The sequence below is a fragment of the Lycorma delicatula genome, chromosome 5 (genome assembly GCF_047948215.1).
Source record: "Lycorma delicatula isolate Av1 chromosome 5, ASM4794821v1, whole genome shotgun sequence".
NCBI classification, from domain to species: Eukaryota; Metazoa; Arthropoda; class Insecta; order Hemiptera; family Fulgoridae; genus Lycorma; species Lycorma delicatula.
Window position 1 is genome coordinate 150191488 of NC_134459.1, and position 20972 is coordinate 150212459.

At 29.6% G+C, this 20972-nt stretch overlaps 1 protein-coding gene across 1 annotated transcript in view; it reads left to right on the top strand.

The window, feature by feature from the left end:
- The first annotated feature begins 1372 nt into the window (after positions 1–1372).
- Sirt2 (Sirtuin 2) overlaps positions 1373–20972 on the top strand; it is a 30895-nt gene continuing 11295 nt past the window's right edge. The window contains exons 1-3 of the mRNA XM_075367308.1: positions 1373–1552; positions 10532–10677; positions 17222–17318. Of these exons, the coding sequence (XP_075223423.1) occupies positions 1531–1552; positions 10532–10677; positions 17222–17318 (265 nt within the window). The 5' untranslated portion in view covers positions 1373–1530. The remainder of the gene's footprint in view (positions 1553–10531; positions 10678–17221; positions 17319–20972) is intronic.

Consider the following 20972-nt stretch of genomic DNA (forward strand, 5'->3'; position numbering starts at 1 on the left):
CTCAGTACAGCTTCTACAGTTTTTCCTACATCTCAGCATTTTACTAATAATTATCCCCAATTTCCTCAGACACCACCTCCCCCAACCACTCTTCATTCATATAATCAATCTCTTTCTTCAGCAACTGTCAATAGTGATAATTCCATTCTGCCTTTGTATGTTTCACAATTAAGTGATCCTGTGTAATTTTTAAACAAAATGTGTAAATAAATAATAATTTAAAGCTTCATTTACCTTCATATAATTTTTTCAGCATCTCATAAATAGCATGGCAGGTTTCAGGAACTATGTGACTTAGTGCATGTGGTGAAATTATGGTTGAGTATTTGAGATCTTCATAACTCCTTCAGGCTGGGAGAAATCTCAATGTTAGTGTTAATTTTTCGTGGAGTGATAGCTTTTGTCGCGTTCGTACCCTCCTTTTTTATCAGATTTGTTACGAGAGACAAAAGGTTGAATTAAGTTTCTGCATCTATTCTGAGACAGCTATGCAAATCATGCGGATATATTTTTAATTTAGTCGGTAAGGTAATGTGGAAGTAAGTTTTTTTTTTAATTAACCAGTTTTTACATCATACGTAACGTTTCTTCTGTTACGTTTTTCTCTTGTACGCAAGGACAAAAGCGAGCGCATCGTCCTCTGAGCTCGATATATTATCAGTGCAAACTGACGCAAGCAAGCTTGCTTGCGACCAAGCATACGTACACCGTATGGTACCGTGTATACCATTTGCACCCGTCTATACCATTTGTATATCGTATGGTAACGAATGGGAAACTGTGCATGCTTGTACAAAAAAATTGACCACGCGTACTTGTTAAGCTTGGTGTATGTACAGCAACCTTTATTTAACGTCGCAGTGAGAATTAAACGTTCAAGTTATAAGCACTATCCACCGAGGCAACGTCTTTTTAGGCGATTACCGGTCATCCTCGTAATGTTTAAAAAAGGATTAAAAAAGAAAAAATTATAAACAATATGCAATGAAAATCGAATTCACAACGTTGCCATTTAATGTTGAGTGAACTATGTTAATTTTCCATTATGTTCGCAAAAAAAATTAAAATAATTTTCGAGTTTTGCCTAAACCCTGAATATCTAAAATTTATTGTAATTAATAATCGTTTGAATAAATATTACTAATTGAATTGATTTAATTTGTTTTTTTTTTATTATTTATATTGTTAAATAAATAAATGAGAATACTAAAATTCATACTCTTATACGAGCATTCGTTTTTTTATGCAAAATTATTTCGTAATTATATAATATTAATTACATTGTAATTATTTGTATTATTTCAGTAATTATTTTGTTTTTAAATTTTAATCGTTTTAGTCCTACTATTTGATTTTTTTTAAGTTCAGCCGTTTCAACATCTGTTGAACTAACTTGCTGCAGTACTCTTGAATTTCGTGGTTATAGGCTTTTGTTTGGTTGTATAAATGTGATATTGTTGTATTGAATATTTTTATAGCTTGTTAGTTTAAATTATAACTTGCACTGATAAAAAAAAAGATCAGTTAAGCATGGCATCTTCAAGCGATGAAGGTAATTAATTATATTTTATCATAAGCAAAGAATTGATCAATATTCTGGTTACTGTTGATTATTTGCTAACTCATTTGATAAGCATTTTTATATTGAACACTGTTGTAGGCATTGTTTATTTTTAAACATTTCTATTTCTATACCTCTTATGTAAATAAATTGGTTTGTTGCTTTTTTTTATTTAATTACCGATCCAACTTTTCGAACTCTTGATATTGACAGTTTCTATGATAATTCTCTTGAAAGGATTAATTAATTTTAATACTGAATTTTTTATCTGAGTGCATGAATATCTTGCTATAAATTATTAAATTGGTTTTCATATATTGTTTTGTGATTCTAAGCTGTCTATTCGTTAAACTTTCCAATTTTAAATATTTCAATCATTTAAATTTATTTCATCTTTAGTGTTTTTTTCACGATAATCAATTTCCTACATACAACTTAAATGTATATTTATTTTGGAAACTTGCAGTCTACAGCATTTGAATTTCATTTTGATGTGTTGTGAATAAAATGTTAGAGTAAACTTTTACAAAACTTAGACAAGGTAAACAAGTCTGAACCTGTTCTTACAGAACAAAATTGAATGTGACATAAAGATGCATATATTACAGTTAATTCCCATGTAACACATAAAATAAATACTTAAACATCACATTTTATTAAAAAAAAGTTGTAAGCCAAAATGTTCACTTTTTTAAGGGATTGAGTTTTCTTGAATGAGAAAATGATTTAGCAGTTGTTAAATAACAATAGTTTTTATTGGGGAAATAATCATTTCATACTGTCTCATTCATACAAAGACCAGAAAAGAGATATCCTTTCAGTATTTCTATAATCAGTGCATTTTTCAGAAATGTTTGCTAAAAACATAAATTCAGCCAGGTAGGATTTGAGCGGTACTTGATGTTTTTTGTCCCTCCACTTAACTGATCCCTACATTCTTTTCATATGCTGAGTATGTGATCCCATCTCTGGGTTGGGTTGATGAAATTATAACAATGGTTAAGTTGTAGGTGTATATAACCAGCAGCCTCCAGTTCATCATGCTGATAACCACGCCAACAGTATCCCACTTCAACTTTTTCTTTGATAATTCCCAGTAGTGTTTTTGTAGAACGATTAGGAACTTCAACAATGAACATTTGGTTTAGCTCTTGGAAAACTCCCCAAAAATTCACTTTTGTGGAAGAACCCTGTTTGCATTGTTTTTGCATCATCTAAACAGATTTTCATCAATCTCCATGACTGCACCATTACCACCTATTTAGCTTGTTGGAAACTGATGTACAATGAAAGCACATTTTTCTCTTGTGTACACATTCCAGTTTACCTCAGTGCATTGACTATGTTCAGTTATTAAACACAGAAGTCTGCTGAAGTCATTTCCTTGCACAGACAATAAATGAATCGTGTAACAATAACTATCAGAAGCCTACTGAATGAAACTGAATTCATTTAGAATATTCAGAAGGAAACTGAATGATGAAAACATGACAGCTAAATAAACCATAAATGAACAAAATTATTGCGATAACAAGAAATAAAGAGTTTTGATAACAGCACGCACAACAAAAATAATGCTTAATAAAAATATATAATTGCTATATATGTAAAATAATAGCTTTATACCTGTATATAATAACTATATATCTAAAAAAAAAAATGTGTGCTGGTTAATGTACAAAAATAGATTAAAAAAGATTTGAAAATATTGTTGTATTACTTTTTCATTTGATAAAATTGAAGTGCTAGTGTTGGTAATATGTATTGAAAGGGAATTTTTTTTCTTATATACATATTTATTTGTGTACTTTGCTTGAATTAATTGTGTTTAGGTGACGTAAAATATAAATCAACATGGATAAGTAGCTTAATAGAGCAATAACAGACTTCATCAGTTAAATACCCTGTAACATCAAGTTCTACTTCAGAATCAGAATTTGCAATGATTCAAGATCCTTTTTCCTACTAAAATATGAAAAGTTTTTCCTACTAAAATAGCAAAAAGTTTGAAAAAGCTCATACAATCTCTGAAGTGTTATCTGCTCAGAATGATATGGAGACTTGAATGATGAATCGTCAGCTAAACAGTATCTAATGCCACTGTCAATCATTTGAAAATGAAATTTACTAAATTAGAGATGTGAATTTAGGTTAAATGTTAAAAATGAATATCCATCACTACCCAGAAAAGTTTTTAATTCCATTTTCTACACGTATCTTTGTGAAACCGGGTTTTTTGTTCTGGTGATAGTAAAATATAAATTTCATAATAAACTGAACCTTGATGCAAATTTGCATTTAAAATTAAGTTTGACTGAACCAGATATTCATCTAATTTCAAGTATGCAGCACCATCCTTCTCATTGAATTTTTAGCCTTCAAGAATATTGTAATCGGTAATGTAAATAAATGTATAAGAGTAATATAACATTTTTTTAAAGTAAATAAATTTTTTTGTAAAAAATTATTAAAGAATTAATAAGTAAAAAAATTGTAAACATGATTTTTTTTTTTTTTATAAAGTATATACTTTCAAAAAAATTATAATTGTTTTATTACTTTACCATTCTGATATTATAACTATACTAGTACAACGGCATTGTCTAAAAGTACAAAATAAAATATGTAAATAATGAATATATATTATTAAATAAGCTTATGCAAAACATAAGTGGCTAATAAAATTAAGACAGAAACCCACTATATCAGAAGGTCCTAATGCCAGTAACAGTAACGAGCTTTTGCCCATCTGTTTTATAATTTTATACATTAAAATTCCCCTACTTCATAAAAATCAAGTTTAATTTTAGAAATATTCTGTGCTAGTTTGTTTTTTTTTTTACCATTCTTGTATTAACTTGCTCTTGGACTATGTATGTGAGATTCATGGTACATGTAACCTTTCAGTCAAATTTTTAAGCACTTCTCGCTTATCCATTCACTCAGAAATTTTGCATACAGGTTTGCTCCTGATAACACATTTTAGCAACATTTTCAAATCACTAATATGGCCTTAAGTTGCTAAGAGAAAAAAATGCCCTTTGAACTTATGCAACCATGTTTACATGCATATTTTCATAGTGAAAACCAACCTAGCCTGTTTTGGTAAGTTCTAAAGTTCGTACACGATTGATATACATAATTTTTACAAAAACATCCGTCTCTACCTACTATAACAACCGACTGGAGCTAAATGATAACACGCTATTAGTTTATAAAACAAGTGAGATATATATATATATATATATATTAGGGTAAACAGTTGCTATTAGAAATTCTGTACAGTAGCGACCGAAGTTTTGGGAAAATTTAGTACTTTTTAACCGGATCCGAATTTACGGACGAAAATCGTAAATATCTCAAAAAAAAAAGGTCGATCCTAGCGCTCTGAAAAATTTTTTCGACCCCTCGCAAATTATTATCGGATGATGATTATTATTATTATCGGATGATAATATTTTCACCGGGGCACCGTTCGGAAATTGGAGAGGGGGGTTTGCGATGTGGTGCCACCGTAATAACTCAGCAACCGCTCGTCCGATTTTCACGATTCAAACGGCTTATGTATCAGCAGGTCGAGCGCTAACTATTTAACGCATCGGGTACACTCTTGATCGACCGTATCTTGGTTATCCGGAAAATAAATCGTTTAGCCCTGTGTTTTGATTGCACTCGCCCACCGTAAAATGTACCGATCAGATATGCCGCTAAATCCGCTCAAACCTGTGTGCTGGCGCAGCTGTAAAGCTATAAACTTGCGAAGACTAAAAAGTAGAAAATAAAAAATAGTTTTTAAAAACCACACTTATATTAAATGCACTAAAAATAATATTTTAGGACAGAATTTCAGAATGGATTTGACCACAAGCTTTGATGGTGTTTAGATTATGTGAAAGTCATACCTTCAAATGAAAAATTTGATGTTTTTGCCAATTTTTTCTTATGCGTGAATGAATGGTCTGACAAGTGTGGCACTCATGTCAAATTACAAATCATTGCACCCCACTCTTTAGGCCATTCATCACATATAGAAAAATTGACAAAAACATCAAATTTAATAGTAGTGTTTTAAACATATTTTTTACACTTTTTTTAATTTAATATATTATTCATTAATTTTACTCAGGTCTTTTTGTAAGATAACACATTTCTCATAGCAAATTATTGGCCTTTAAAGTTTCACATCATCAGTAAATAAAAGCACTTTGGAACTTGAAATACATAAGATTCATGCCCTATGGCACACCAGAGGTATTGGTAAAGTCATCTCTAATTATTGAAGACTAGATATGATTTCCTATCAGTTAAATAAGAATTAAGAAGGTATTAAATTATTTGTAAAACCATTTATAAGTCAAAAACATTTTTAAATTATAAATATATAACATCAACACACCTCTGTTCACTTAGATGGAACAACCTAGTTTACAGACAACAAATTAGAAATGATAAACATCTAGGCATAACACCATGTTGAAAGAAACATATTATTTGTTTAATATATAACACTCGTTTATATAATGAGAATTCAAAAACCTTTACAACACAGTTGAGAATTTAAAAACTGTATATATCAATAGAAATTGGTCTAAAACATGATGACTGATATCAGAATTAAAATATTGACCTAATCCTTGGAATTTCACATTTTTTTAGAAAGATTTTAGTTTCAGGGGCTAGATGAAGAATAATCTGCAAGGGACTATAAAGAATATAAGACCACTAGATAAGTTTGATAATCACTAAAATCACCTCATCCATTGAAAAGTGAATGTCATTTAATCATCATATCATTATTGTTATTAATCTGATAAGAAGAAGAAAAATAGTGCACAAAGCCTGCAGCATGTTTGCACTGATGAAATTTCATCCATTCAATTCAAAAAAATTTATTTCTGATTTTCCTACATAGTTCCAGATAATAATATTTTAATTAAATTCATTTTGTAACTCATGTGTAATCCTGAATGTTTCTAATTTTTTATTACATTTTGTAGTTTTCATTTATTTATCTTTTTGAATGTATTATTGCCAGATTTTATGCAGTTATTTATCCTTAATTCATGACTTATGTCTTACTTCACTTTTTGATTTCTGTTTATTAAATTTTATGTACTATTCTTAAACTCTTGCTTTTTGTAACCTAGTATCATACCAATTTACATTGTAATCCTTTATGGTACTAAATATTTTTTAACCCCTTTTTTTTGGAGAATGTACATTGATGAATTAGTTGCATAGATAGGCTATTCTTTAAATATGTATTTCTCAAATGAAGTACTTAAGTTAAATAATGAGAAATTTGTTTTGGTACTTAGAGAATTAATTAAAAGCATTGTGCAATATTTTTCATACAGAATCTGTGAGGACAAAGTTTTATGTTTGGAAAACATTGAATAATGTTCGTGTGGTGTGTTTTTATTTAAATTTGATTTAAGATTCTGAAAATTTTTGAGCCTTCTAAGTGGATGTATTCACCAAAATATAGTACTAGATTACCCTGAAATCAGCCACCAATGAATTCCATAACTTGACTGGCAAAGCTGCTGGGATAGATGGTTTTGTGGGGTAATTTTTCTAAAATTTTGAAACATAACCTCACTTTATATTAAGCTTAGTGCATGCATTATTATCTTACCATCTTAAAAAAATGCCCCAAAATTTCCCCTTCCCAAAGATTAAAAAAATCTTTTTATTTATTGCATCTTTTTTAACCAAATTTTTTTATGCCTCTCTAAACATAGTAGTAGTGCAAGTGACCCAAAAAAATATTTTTTGGGGTTTGTATTAGGGGTAGAGGAGCCGATCAAAGTTTAAAAATTTTTCATTAATAAATTACCACCTTCCACCCCAAAAAAGAAGTCGGGTAACTTTTTTTGTTATTTTTTCACTGTATAAGAGTAAATAATCAATGCCAGGAAAGTATTACAATTTAGTAGTCAACTGTTATGAATCATAGTTAATTTAATAAATACAAAAAAAAATTTGTTATTTCTATACCTGTGGAGACAAATATAGACAAAGAATATACAAGTATACGCTCAATGAAAGTTGAGCACTGGGACTATTGTTTTGCTTTCTTGTTCTTTTTGATAAATAATAACTAATAGTACAGCAATTGAATGACTTTTGTTATATTAATCAATTTATTGATCAGCAATAAATTTACTGATACCTACTTGCTGTAATTCATCTAAGGATTTTCCCAGTTTTGTCGTGCTTTAACATTATTTATATTCCTTTTGTCCATGTGCAATTCAAGTTTACCATACTCTGAGCTTTCACTTTTATATTTATTTTAGGTAGATTTATTTCAGAAGAAAATCATAAACAGTCGTACTACTGCTCTGAAATTTTAATTATAATGATTGAATACTAAATAATAATTCAATAAAATTACCTAAATTTCTAATAATTGTAACTAAAAAAAATGTTTTTATCACATACCAATGTTGTGGAATGGGAAAAAAATTATAGTGGTTGAAAGACTATTGATGTTATAGATGCAAAAAAATCCCATTAACTCCTTTTCTTGAGCAAGATACAGCCAAAAAAAGAAAAAAATATGTAGTAATTTTTTGGGGAGGGGTGAACATTAAATAAATTTTTTTGTAATGTGATCTTGTTAAAATAAAACTTCTACTTTTCCTTTTGTTTGAGTAGCCCAATAAAGATTTGAAATTCTATTTCGGCCAGAACATTCCATCCCTATTTCCTATTTTTATGAAAATTTAATAAATTCTTTCCCTCTAAAGTTAGTACTTCTCTACCAAGTTTGAAGAAAGTCGGTCAATGGGGTCCAGTTATAAAATCAAAACAGGTTAATATACATACGCATGAACATCTGCCTGACAAAGATAGATTTTTTGGACTTATGGGCATCAAAATAAAAAAAAAAATTTTCGCAGGTTATTTAAAATTTATTTAAATCTATTTTTTTTTTAATATCTATGTAAGGCACAAAACTTTTAAAAAAATTATAGTTTTTTTTTTGACCAAAATATATTTTTTCATTATTGCTAGAAAAGTAAAAATAATATTATTTTAAGATAACAATTTAGAAAGATTATAATTATTGAAGTTATTAACATATTACAGCAAAAATGTTAAAAAATAGTTTTGTTAAGCTAATAAGTACAAAACCACAGTTGTATCATTTTTTGATTATATTTTTTATTTCCATATTTAAATTTGATTCAATTTTTTAAGTTTATTAGAAATTCTAGACACGTGAGAAAATAAACATAAATAAACATGGTAAATGTTTAAATAAATGTCTTGCATTGGCAAATACATTAATGCCATGACTGGTAATTTCAATACCACAACTTCTTCATACATAGTGCTTATAGACTATTAGCACTATAATCATATGACTATAAGCATATAATCATATGACATTATATATGATTTTTTTCACTGTACAAATTCCACACTTTGTGATATAATTATCAACAGATACATATCTTGGAAAATTTGCAAAAATCATATCTTCAACTTCATCAGCAGGTTTCACTCCCAATTCATTTGTGACTTACTGAAACCTGTTTCAAGAAACTGTTCTTATTTACCTCAGAATTGACTGTAGGTATATATCTCTTTGATGGAGATAACCCATATAGAGAACATTTTCAGAAGTTGATATATCATATCATCTTGCTCCATAGCACATAGGGACTTGTGAACTAGTCTCTTGCAATAATACTGTTTCACTGCTTTTGTTATTTGTTCACAGGTTGTGTAACCTACTTAAGAGATAGAAAAACAACTTTTAGATGACAAGTATTCTGATGTGCTTGGTAGTTAACCATTAGGATTTTTTGATTCTTGTTTTGATACATTTTATCAACTGTTATGCTAAACATTAGCATGAAGAAGCTGTTATCTGTGTTTAAAGAATTCTAAGTTAATACATGACTGGTCATCTGTTGATGCTCCATACATTCTTTGGATAACTGCTGTTTAGCTGTACGTTCCTTTCTCAGATGGAATTGGTTTTGTTTTAGGCCATGATGAGGCTGAAATTAAAAACTTTTTGAAATTCAAGTCAATTAGATTTATGTGAGTTAGTCTCAGTTAGTTTTTTCTTTTAATTTTTTAGAGAGCCATTATTAACATTCCCTCTTTTGTTAGTTATGATTCATATACACGTCATTTTATATTTATTTTTTTCAACATTATCTTATATAATTATTTTTCTGAAATGAATTTTAGATCCACTTCATTTTCATGACTTTATCATCAGTTGGGACTACCTGTACACCATTTAGTTGAAATATAATGCATGCATTACATTCAGATAAAGAATTGGAATGTGTTTGCTAACTATTTCTTGTACCTTTTGTATTATTTTTGCATTGTACAGTTTGAAAATTATTATTTATCTTTTTTATAGTCTTTCCTCAAAATTTCATTAGTTTTTCATAGTTAATAGCAACCTTATTAGTTGCTCATGTTTTCCAGTCGATAGGCAACTTGCAGATTGTTTCCTCTTAAAAAGGGGCTTGGTAGCAAGAAGTCTTTTCAGTGTCTTCATTTGGAATCAGAATTTTTCTATTCTGATATTTATTGTTCGTCATTTATTGTTCGTCATTTATTTTATAATTAAATTGTATTTTTCATTGTTGATTTTAATGTTATCAATTTTTTATCTCAAATTACAAAGCTGAAGGAATGATTATTTTTTATAAACCTTTTTACATTCAGTGTATGAATTGTTTTTTATATAAAAAAAATAATAAAAAAATAGTACGTTGTATTTGATGTTTGTGAATCTTTTTTTAGTAACTCTTTTTTTGGTACTCTTTTTTTGGTAACAGATTGGCTATGTTTTTATGTATAGTTTATTTTTAAGGAAAGATTTTTAGATAATTTTTTTAATTTGTAAAGTACTGCCATCTTAGATCTATATTAGGAAGTAGAATATATTTTCTCTGATATAATAAATGATTAGTGATGTAATTTTTGTAGGTAGTCAAGGTGCTGCTGCAGCTCCACTCAAGCTAGAAGAAAATAAAAAGGATGATGATGGTGCTATTGAGTTGATCATAAGGTATATAGATGAAAAACTTGGTTTCTATTCTAAAGGAAAAGCTGAGAAAACTGAAAAACCTAAGGTAAATTACTTTTTTGCTATTTTTCATTATTTACTTTTTAGGTATATCCTTACCCAAAAAGCTAACACTTTATCCTGTAAAGTTTCTGATGAATGCCAGAACCTTCCCCATCAAGACAGATATTATACCAACACTTCTCAAAAAGGTAAACCCTAGATTTGGAAATTTTTCCTTTCAAGGTTCTCACATCCAAGAATGTGTAATCTGCAGTTTCTAGAGATTTATCTGACTTTGTACAGTATATTTCCCCAAGAGTAAATTCATTTTTTATGTCTGGTATGGTTTGTAGCCAGTAATGAAAACTAGGACTTTAGTGATTTCCAAGTTAGAGTTCTAAGGTTCAAGTCGAGTAAAGACAGTTACTTTTATACAGATCTGAATACTAGATCATGGATACTGGTGTTCTTTGGTAGTTGGGTTTCTCAGTAATTGTCGACCTGAGAATGTACAAGACTACACTTCATTTACTTTCATACATATATATCATCCTCATCTATCCTCTGAAGTAATACCTTATGGTGGTTCTGGAGGCTGAACAAAAAAAGTAAGGACTTGAAGTGAGATGAAAAAGAAAAGCGTAATATAGAAATAGATACTTTGGCTTAGTGATGACTCGGATAGTAAGAAAATAATAAGAAAAAATGAAGTAAAATAGAAAAGTGTCAGTTTAGTTAAACGTGTTAATTGTTAGAGAGATTGAGATTAGTTAGTATTCCAGGGATAAGGATGTTACTGGCTAGGCACATTTGTTGGTATAATTTACTCACCCTAATTTATTTACAATATTCTCGCTAATCTAAGTTAATGTGAAGCCCATACCCCCTTGGATTATTGAATATGTGAAAAATAAATTTATTAAGTTACCAGTACTCAAAAAAAGAATTTAATGATGTAGTACTAAATAATTTTTTTAATATGTTTAGCAGTATTAGGCTACATTAAACAACATAAATAGAATTGTAAAATTAAAAAACACAAGTTTATTTTAAAAGAATAACCACAATATTTGTTTTTTGGAAGAGTACAGTTTCTTCTTTGTTGCATGATAATGTTCCATATCTTAAGAAATAAAACGTTACATTGAAGTCATGTATGGACAGATATTAAGATAAATTATACTTAACAGAATATGAATATTTGCTCATATTCTTCAATAAAATTCGGTTGTAATGCATATTGAAGCTCAGATGTAGGAACTATGATGGAGACACAAGCATAGTTTGTTAATAGATGGCGGAAGAGATTGTATCAGTCTATGGACAATAGAGCGATCCCAAACTTCCATATGTGGCTGGACTGCAAGTAGGGGGAACAGGGAATATGTGTGACCTAGTTCCTGATCGGTCATGGTAGGAAACAAATGTAGAATTATAATTTATTTTTTCAAATTTCTTCATAATTAAAAAATGTTAAATATGTAAGTTTCTGTAGTAACAATTACAGTTATTTTATACTGTGGAGTGTATTTTTATTTAATTATTGATGTTTTTTTATTTCATTGTTAAAATTATTGTCTGAGTATTTAATTAGTACTTAATTAGTCTAAATATAATAATATATAAAATTATGGCTGAAAGAAGATCAAAGGTATATTAATTCATTTAGATGGCTACAATTTCGTTTCAGGTTTACTACAATTTTTACAGGTTTTTACAGTTTGGGAAATTATTGTTTTCACTATTTCTTCAATAAATATTCTAGTGATTTTATAAATGTGTATATGTTTTGGTCCCTTATAGCTTAAGTACAATTAATTATTGCATACCAACTTTGGAATGTTGAAAGGCTTAAAGGCTGATTGATTGTCAGTTAAAAGGTTATTTTTTATTCATCACAAGAAAATAAACCTTCACTTTTAATATTTGTATAAAGTATACAAACTATTAGAAAACTTTAATTATTGATTTTTTTTTAATTTCTTTCCCCTTTATACACTAAAACCTCTTTAAAAGTATAAATAACGTTAACTCAAATTTTTTGTTAGCCATGATCTAATGTTTAATTCCATGTAAAATAAATAAATAAATTTCTTATTCTGATTGATGCATAATAATACATTATAGATTACATCATTATTAGATAAATTATAAGATAAAAATAGATATGATTAAAATCCATATTAGTTATTTAAAATATTTAAAAAAACTGCAAAATAATTAACAATTCAGAAGGCATTACTGAAAAATATTTGATTTACTTTTATATTTTTATGCAGGATGCATAAAATTCGGATTTTTTTTTTTTTAATTATGTAATTATTTAAAAGTTTATCTACAGAATAATATAGTTTCTTTAAAAGAAAATCTTTCAATTGTATTTTAAATAAAATTGTGTGAAGACCTTTTAGATGGTAAAATAATTTATTAAAAATTGCAACAGGAGGATAGTAAGGCTCTTTATCGTAAGTCTAAGTAGGCATATTTTTTGAGTTACAGGAAACACTTCTGTGATCTGGTTTGTTAGAGGTAGACATTTTTATTTTGTTAAGAATAATTGACCTCGTTTTAACAAAGATTGCATATTCATAAGTATAAACACAAGGATGAGTTAAAATTATTTAATTTTTTAAATATTCCTCTTCATGATTCATATTTATGGCACCACCAAACAATGATCTGACAGTCTGTTTTTGTATCTTGAAACTTCATTTTGCCTTTTTGATGGAGACCCAAGAGATGAAATTATACTTTAGATGGAAATATACTTATATTACTTTTAATAATGATAAGTTTAGAATTTTATTAAGGTATTTCAAAGCAAAACAATACCACTTGATATTGATGCGGATGAAATCAATCCGATCATCCCAAGAGAACTTATCACCAATAAAATCATCCTTAATAAAGCTTGTTAATATTATACACTTTTCAATAAATATTAACAGCCTATCTTTTATAGCGTTTTCAAATAAATACAGACAATATTGAAATTGGCCTATAATTTTATAAATTAGTGCCAAACCTCTCTTAAGGAGGAAAATAGCAATGAAAGTCAAAGCAGCTGGGAATTACAAAAACCGAGTTTTAGAGATTCATTAATTAAACAGTTAGGGAAGAATAGCATCTATAACTTTTAAAATACAGGATAGAATTTCATCAATGCCCATTTATTGTTTACTTTTAACACAAATGTTAACTTGGGGTATCAACAGAAAATAAAAATACAGATTGTAAAATAAAATTATTCAAGGTCAAGAATGACTTTGAAATACTGGAAATCAAATTATTAAATTTCTCTGCTACCTAAATAGGGAATTAGATATCAGATGAGATAAATACCAATAGATTGGAAAAATTAGGTAAGAAATCCTTGTTTTATTAACTGCTGTGATTTGTGCCTGGAAAGAGGGCCACTTCTTCAAAGAAGCTAACAAAGAAGAAACTGCATGTGTTTAGTTTGACTCATTTCCTGTTCAAAATTTACCAATTTGTATTTCTAAAATACTTTTGATGATGAAATCCATCGCCATTACATTTTGATTTTTATGATGTACATTTAATTCAATAAAATCATTACACACTATTCAGCTCAATAAGTTCTTTTTCTAATTTTGTTTGTTCAAATTTGTTTCTCTTCATAGCCTTCAATATTTATTGTGGTTTAGTACTAACTTATACCATTAGTTGTTTTTCTTCCTAGTTACTGTTTTTCATGTATCCTTTTTTGTACTTTGATACATAAGCACTCTTCTGTTTAACACTAGGCATAGTAATAATAATGTAATGTTTTATTGCCCAAAACATTGTGTACATATTGTACTACATAATTTAATCTAGTTACAGATTACCCCTCCAGATCAGTACTGTACACAAATACAAACTTACTGTATCTAAATTTCAATAACTTGTTAAGGTTTGGCTGTAATTATATTTTCTGTTAAAAATATTAAGTTAAAATGTAGAAATTGTAAGTAAATTTACAGAAAAATGTATATTAAAAAATAGAACTGGGAAGGGTACTGGATAAAACAATAAACTGTATCTTTAGAACATGATGATTATTTAAAACATAAGGGCTCAATAACCTGGAAATTATGAAATAAGGATAAATGCCTGACTGAACCCATGTTAAATAAATTAATTCCTGTTGATCACCAAATTTAAATGCTAGCAGTTTTGGTTGCTGTTTATTAATAATAGCTTATACCTACAACAGTCATAGCCACTTAAAAAGATAAAGGCATAATTAACTCTATACCAGTTTTTTCCAGTAGATTGATATTTGTTTTGAGCTAATCAGTTTATATAGTAAACACTATCTTGTAAGATAAGACTGATTAAAACCTAATCCTGATTAACTTACCCATTATATTTTTTCTTTCTGAAAGAATTGCAAAATTGATTTATTTTATTTACTAACTGTATATTCATTTTTAATTAAATCATGAAAATACTACATCTAGGATTATTAAATACTGCTTAAGGATTGATTAGCTCAATATTCAATCAGATTATTATATTCACATCTGTAATCAGGTTATTAAATAAATTATATTGTTCTACAGGTGTAGGATTTAATCCTTCTGTTAATAAAAAAAAAACAATATAGTGTGAATTGATATTGGTTTCTCAGTTCTTAAGAAAAATTTGACTAAATTCTTTTTTTAATAAAATATAAATTAAATTTTTTATCAAATTTTTAAATTATTTTTGTAATTGGCACAGCAAAGTTTTATGTACCTTGCAATATCCAGATTTGGAATTTCAAATAAAAATTTTATGTACAGAAATATAAATGTAACTAATTTGTGAGTTTTATTTACCAGATTAGATTAAAATCTTGTTTGGTTTGTAACATGTTATCCAATAGGTTGATTTTCTGAAAATCGATTCACTTCCTCATTCATTACCTTTTCCTACATCAAAGGTGCATCAAAGATTATGGAATAATAATTAAAAATAATTTCAAATTTTTTGTTTGTTTATTCTTAACAAGTAAAAATAACCTCATTGATTGGGTTGTCATTCAAATATAAAAAAAAGAATGAGTGGATTATCTGGTTTCTTTTGTAATAAAAAATTTAGTAACGTTTTATTTTTTGTTTATTGTACATAATAAACTTTGTAGTTCATTTTGTTGAAATTATTAATGATATTAATCTCTTAAATGATATTAATCATTTAAGAGAGCAAAACTCCGTTACCTTGTTTTATTAAAGAGATCCGCTGTAATTATTTTTCTGTAAATGTCTAGTGAAATACAATGCACTTGAGAAAAATCCCCATACTCCTTCTCTACAATTATTGCTACTGTTTTTAAAGTTGCTCAGTACTTTGTTCTTAAGAGAGAACTAATCTAAACTTTACCTTGGTTGGTGTCCCTGCTCTGAAAGTCACACAGGACACTCACTTACTTTTTTGTTTCAATTGTTAAGCCGTGACTGATGTGACCATATGCTGTTACAGTGTTAAGAAGGGGTTATTGATGTGTTTGGATCCACTAATGATGACAAACAATTCCTCAAACATTGAATGCATTTCATGAATACTTTAACAAGGACCCGTTTCATAAAAGCAACAACACTTGATTTAAAACAGCACTTTAAGAAACTTGAATTTGCTTTACCAGTGTAAAGACAGACCTCGTGGTGGACAAAGGAAGATGCATTTGCATTTGCAAATGTCATCACAGATTTGAATGAGCAATCTTCAGTTAAATTTATTCATAAACAAACTGCTAAACTTAAAGTACTTGTCAACAGTGCATACATATTAAAAAATAATAATTTTATATTGAAAATGAAACCATTTCAACCAACTTTTGTGAATTATCAGGTGGAGACATGGAATAGCACGTTGCAGTCTGCCTTGATTTACTAGCATGATTTCCAAACGCAGTGACTTATACAAGAATGTTGTTTTCTGATGATTGTGCAATCTGTTGCAGTTCACAGCCAGGAATGTGGTTTGCTGGGCTAAGAGGAATCCTCGTTTTGTGTACGAGTTGGAAAGGAATCCACCACAAATCATGATGTAAGCCAAGACTGCTTGGTTGAACTACACTATTTTTAAAGTATAAATGAATGGTGACTTATTTGCAAATATTGGAAGATGGTTAATATTTCAACTTTACCTCGTGGAACATGTTAGGATGCAGCAAGACAGAGCTCCAGTTAATTTTGCTCTTCAAGTGTACAACTTTCTAAATGAACCATTTTCTGGATAATGTATTAGCATGATTCACAAGCATCACCTCCCCGTTGCTGATTATTGATGCAGATGAATGATGATATACTGATGCAGGAAACCAACTCATCTTTTTAATGTAGTTAAGGTAGAGGTAAACTATAGGTTCCACATTTGATTTCTCTGTAGGTGTTTGAATTTTTGGAAGACAATAAAAATCTGTACATTCAACACAGTGGTGCACAAACAGATCCATTGAATTAATAAATGGACTAATTAATAAATACATAAATACAGTTATGTTTAATGCTCAAAATATGTACTATGTCCTTAACATCTATTTGTGTCAAGAGTATGGTGATTATCTAATAATAAAAGTTTTAAATATTATTAATCATAAATTTTGTTCCCTTTTTCAGATTCTTGATGAAATATCTTTGGATGGTATTGTTAAATATATTGCTGATGGTAAAAGTAAAAGAATAATAACTATGGCTGGAGCTGGAATATCCACGTGTAAGTTCATCCAGTTTTACTAGTATAATGTCTTAAATTTTTTTTTGGGTTGCTTGAATTATAAAAAGAAATGGAGAACTTGAAAAATTTAGTGAAGAATTTATGTATGTTGAATTGAAGAAAACACTTTTAAATGAATTCTGCTAGAGAAAAAAGGGATTGGTGCTAAATCATGTTGGACGCCACCCAGTATTAATTTTAAATAGAAAGAGGAGTATAAGGTAACTATTGTAAGGGTGACTCTGTACATAAAACAAATAAAGTTATACAAAGCTAGTTAAGATCAAGATGTTACTAGCATTTATTCTGTTTGTTTTGTTGGGTAATACTTAATGCATGAATTCTAGAATAGCCAAGAGTGGTGTAGGTTATTTGTCTTCAAGCTGTAATTTTCATAATAATGATGGGAACATGCATTCATAAGAATTTTGTCAAACCATTTGTTTTTTTCTTTGTGCTATCCTGAATATGCATTAAACCTGTACTAACTAAGCAGAAATTATAACCAACTCTTCTGTGGTTTCCCGACACTTCTCCTTCCTCTTGGTTTATAATTAATCACTTGCTTAACCCATCTATCATTATCCAATTTAGATATACAAAGTGTTTCAAGATGTATATCTGGTTTTTAAAACTATGTAATATTTATCAATTTTCACAACTCAAACAGTTTCAGCTGTGTGCAAGCTCATAAACTGTTTCCTGTAGCACTTGAAAACGTTACTAGCAAAGATGGCAACCTTTCAACAGAAATCATTCTGTGTTTTGCAGTTTGCAAAGTGTAAATCTGTAATTACCATTCAACATGCAGTCTGTTTGCAGTCCGAAGTTCCATTGTGATCTCCTGAGTTAACATGTAAGAATCTTTTGTGCGTAATCCTGGGAAATGTGTTAAGGAAGGCTAACCACAAATTAGCAATTCCAGTGACGCCTGTGTGGAGGATTTTAAGGAAACACTTACAACTGCATCCATATTGTTACAGTTGTTACAAGCTCTAAAGCCTACAGATGATGGTTCGTATGCTAGCTTCACAAATGAAATCGTGCACCGTGACGATTTTTTTATCGTGTTGTATTCAGTGATTTTTCGTGTTTTATTGTGTTGTATTACATTTCATGTTAATGGAAAAAAGAAAACACTCATAATGTGCGTATCTGGAGATCAGAAAATCCTCAAGAAATATTGCAGTGAATGTTTATTATGCCATATCCCAACAGCACAAAAAACGATCCAAATATCCTCCCCGATGCAATCCAAAAGATCATTGATAAACTATGAAATCCAAGCAGATGACAATAAACATCCCTGTTTTTAGCTGCTAAATGTACTAAACCCTTCATTTAAACCCTCAGAACATCACACAAATGCACATGTATTTTTATATAATTCTTCAGTAACCCTGCAAAACTTGTAAGACAAACCCATTTCATATAACATATAGAAGTGCTGATGTATCAAAATGTATAGAAGTGCTATCAAAAGTGGCCCTAAAATCGACAGACAGACACACAGTACACCTTACCACCTTAGAAGAATAGCCTTATAGTAGAATAGCCTTTTCTACAATCAGCTTGAGACTCATTTAAAATATTACTGTCTCCTAGCCACTTTAGCCTGTTTAATAAAATACCCAAAAATAGTTTTGCTATTGTGTTAATAAATGAAATACCTCTGTAATTCTTAACATTCAACAGATCTCCTTTTTTATGGATCGGGAATATAATTTGTTCTGAAAAATTACTGGGCAGTTAACGGTCTCAAAAATATTATTAAAAAATTTAACCAATATTTTATTGAAATCCTTCAGTGCAGCTTTGTAAAATTCAAAGGGAACCCCATCTGTACCCGGGATTTTTTTTTCGTTTGCTTTCTGTAAGACAGTATTTAATTTTACCTCATAGATTGGAGAGTCCAAAGTTTTGTCCATCCTAAACGGTAATGCATTGTGACGAACAGCCCCCATTCCCACAGATAATAAACAACGAACATGCTGCACCCATTCACTAGCTGTAATTTCCTCCATATAAATTGTTTATATAAATTTAAACAAGCAAAACACTTTTCCTTAGCCTTAAAACATTCCCAGTCAAACTATTTCTGCCTACCAGGTTCTTTAATGTTTCCTCTATTTGTCAGATTTCCTCCAGCTGCCTAATAAATCATATCCACAATTTTTTCCCCATCCTGATCACTTTCCCCAGACAAAGCCGCGTCCCATGTTAAATTTTCTAATGCATGCTTATATCTCTGTCTCCACCGCAGACCACTCAGCTTTGGTAGCAGACAAAAGAATAATTATTTTTAAGTGGTCGCTGCCATTATACTTTCACATCAATGGACATGTGATCCAAGAAATGTGCGGAAATAACTTGAAAATCGTTAACTGTACTTAACAATTTTGTTGACATGCAGCATAAATCTACAACCAAACTTCTCATCCTCCCTATAAAAGTCCATTCATTCTTCTCATCACTCCCTGTTCTCCCATTCATTACACACAGATCAAACCTCTCGCATAATTCAGTTACTTTCCACCCCCAAGTATTAACCACCTCATCCTTAGAATACCTAATTGCATTTACATTCCATTCATGCCACTATTTCACCTGGCAGTACCTCTGCTGATCTCCTATTTTACTATTAAAATCCCCTAATAGTACAAAGTAACAATTTTCACCAATGCTTTCAATAAAGCTCCATAATCTTCTAAAATCATCCTCCCATGTCCCACTACTGTTTAAGTAAACTGGAATTACGTACACACAGCAATCATCCCATTTTACTGTCATCACTGTCCCCCTCCACAGCCTGGAAAAAATTACAATTTAAACCCTGCAAATTATATTTATAGGCTAGCATAATTCCATCTTTAGACCTTCCATACCCCAAACTTCTAACTGCTGGAACCCATACAACTTTATACTCCTGAAACAAATTTTCAAATTGTTCAGCTTTCTCATCATCCACCCAAGTCTCATTCAAACAGACAATATCATACTTCTTTATAAACAAAAAAAAAATCATGCAACAATAACTTACCGCTGAGTCTGCTACATTTTATCCTAGAATCTTAAGTATTTTATCTCTCTCCCCTTGACGAAACAACCTCACACTATTGAACCTCTCCGGTTTGTCCATTGATCTTTTTAACAATTTCCCCAAAGTCATAATTTAACATCTTCAATTTTGCCATGCCATCATGCAATCCGCATATTAATCGTCCCATCACCAACCAAGTAAATTTTTGACCCTCCACAATCAGCTGGTCCACTTTAATCATGTTCCTACTGCCTACCTCTTTAATAACTATTCTTCAAAATGCCACAAGCTTTCCCCTTTTTTTTCCTTGTTTCCCAACAAAAGTTCTTGCGTACTGTCATGCTAGTTCCTTTTAACTAATTTGTTTTTTTTAATATACATTCCATATCGCTATCAAATGGCAAGTGCGCAATAATGGAAGCATTATCCTCTTTTTACCAAGTGTATAGGCTCAATTAATCACTACTTGCCGATCTATTTGTTTACACATCCCTACAGAAGTCCCTCACAATCACATGGCAAACCGCATCAGAATTAAATCTCAGCTCTTTGAATAATAAATTATTAAAACGTGCCCAATCCTTGTAATTATCAAGCCGGCTCAAAATTTTGGA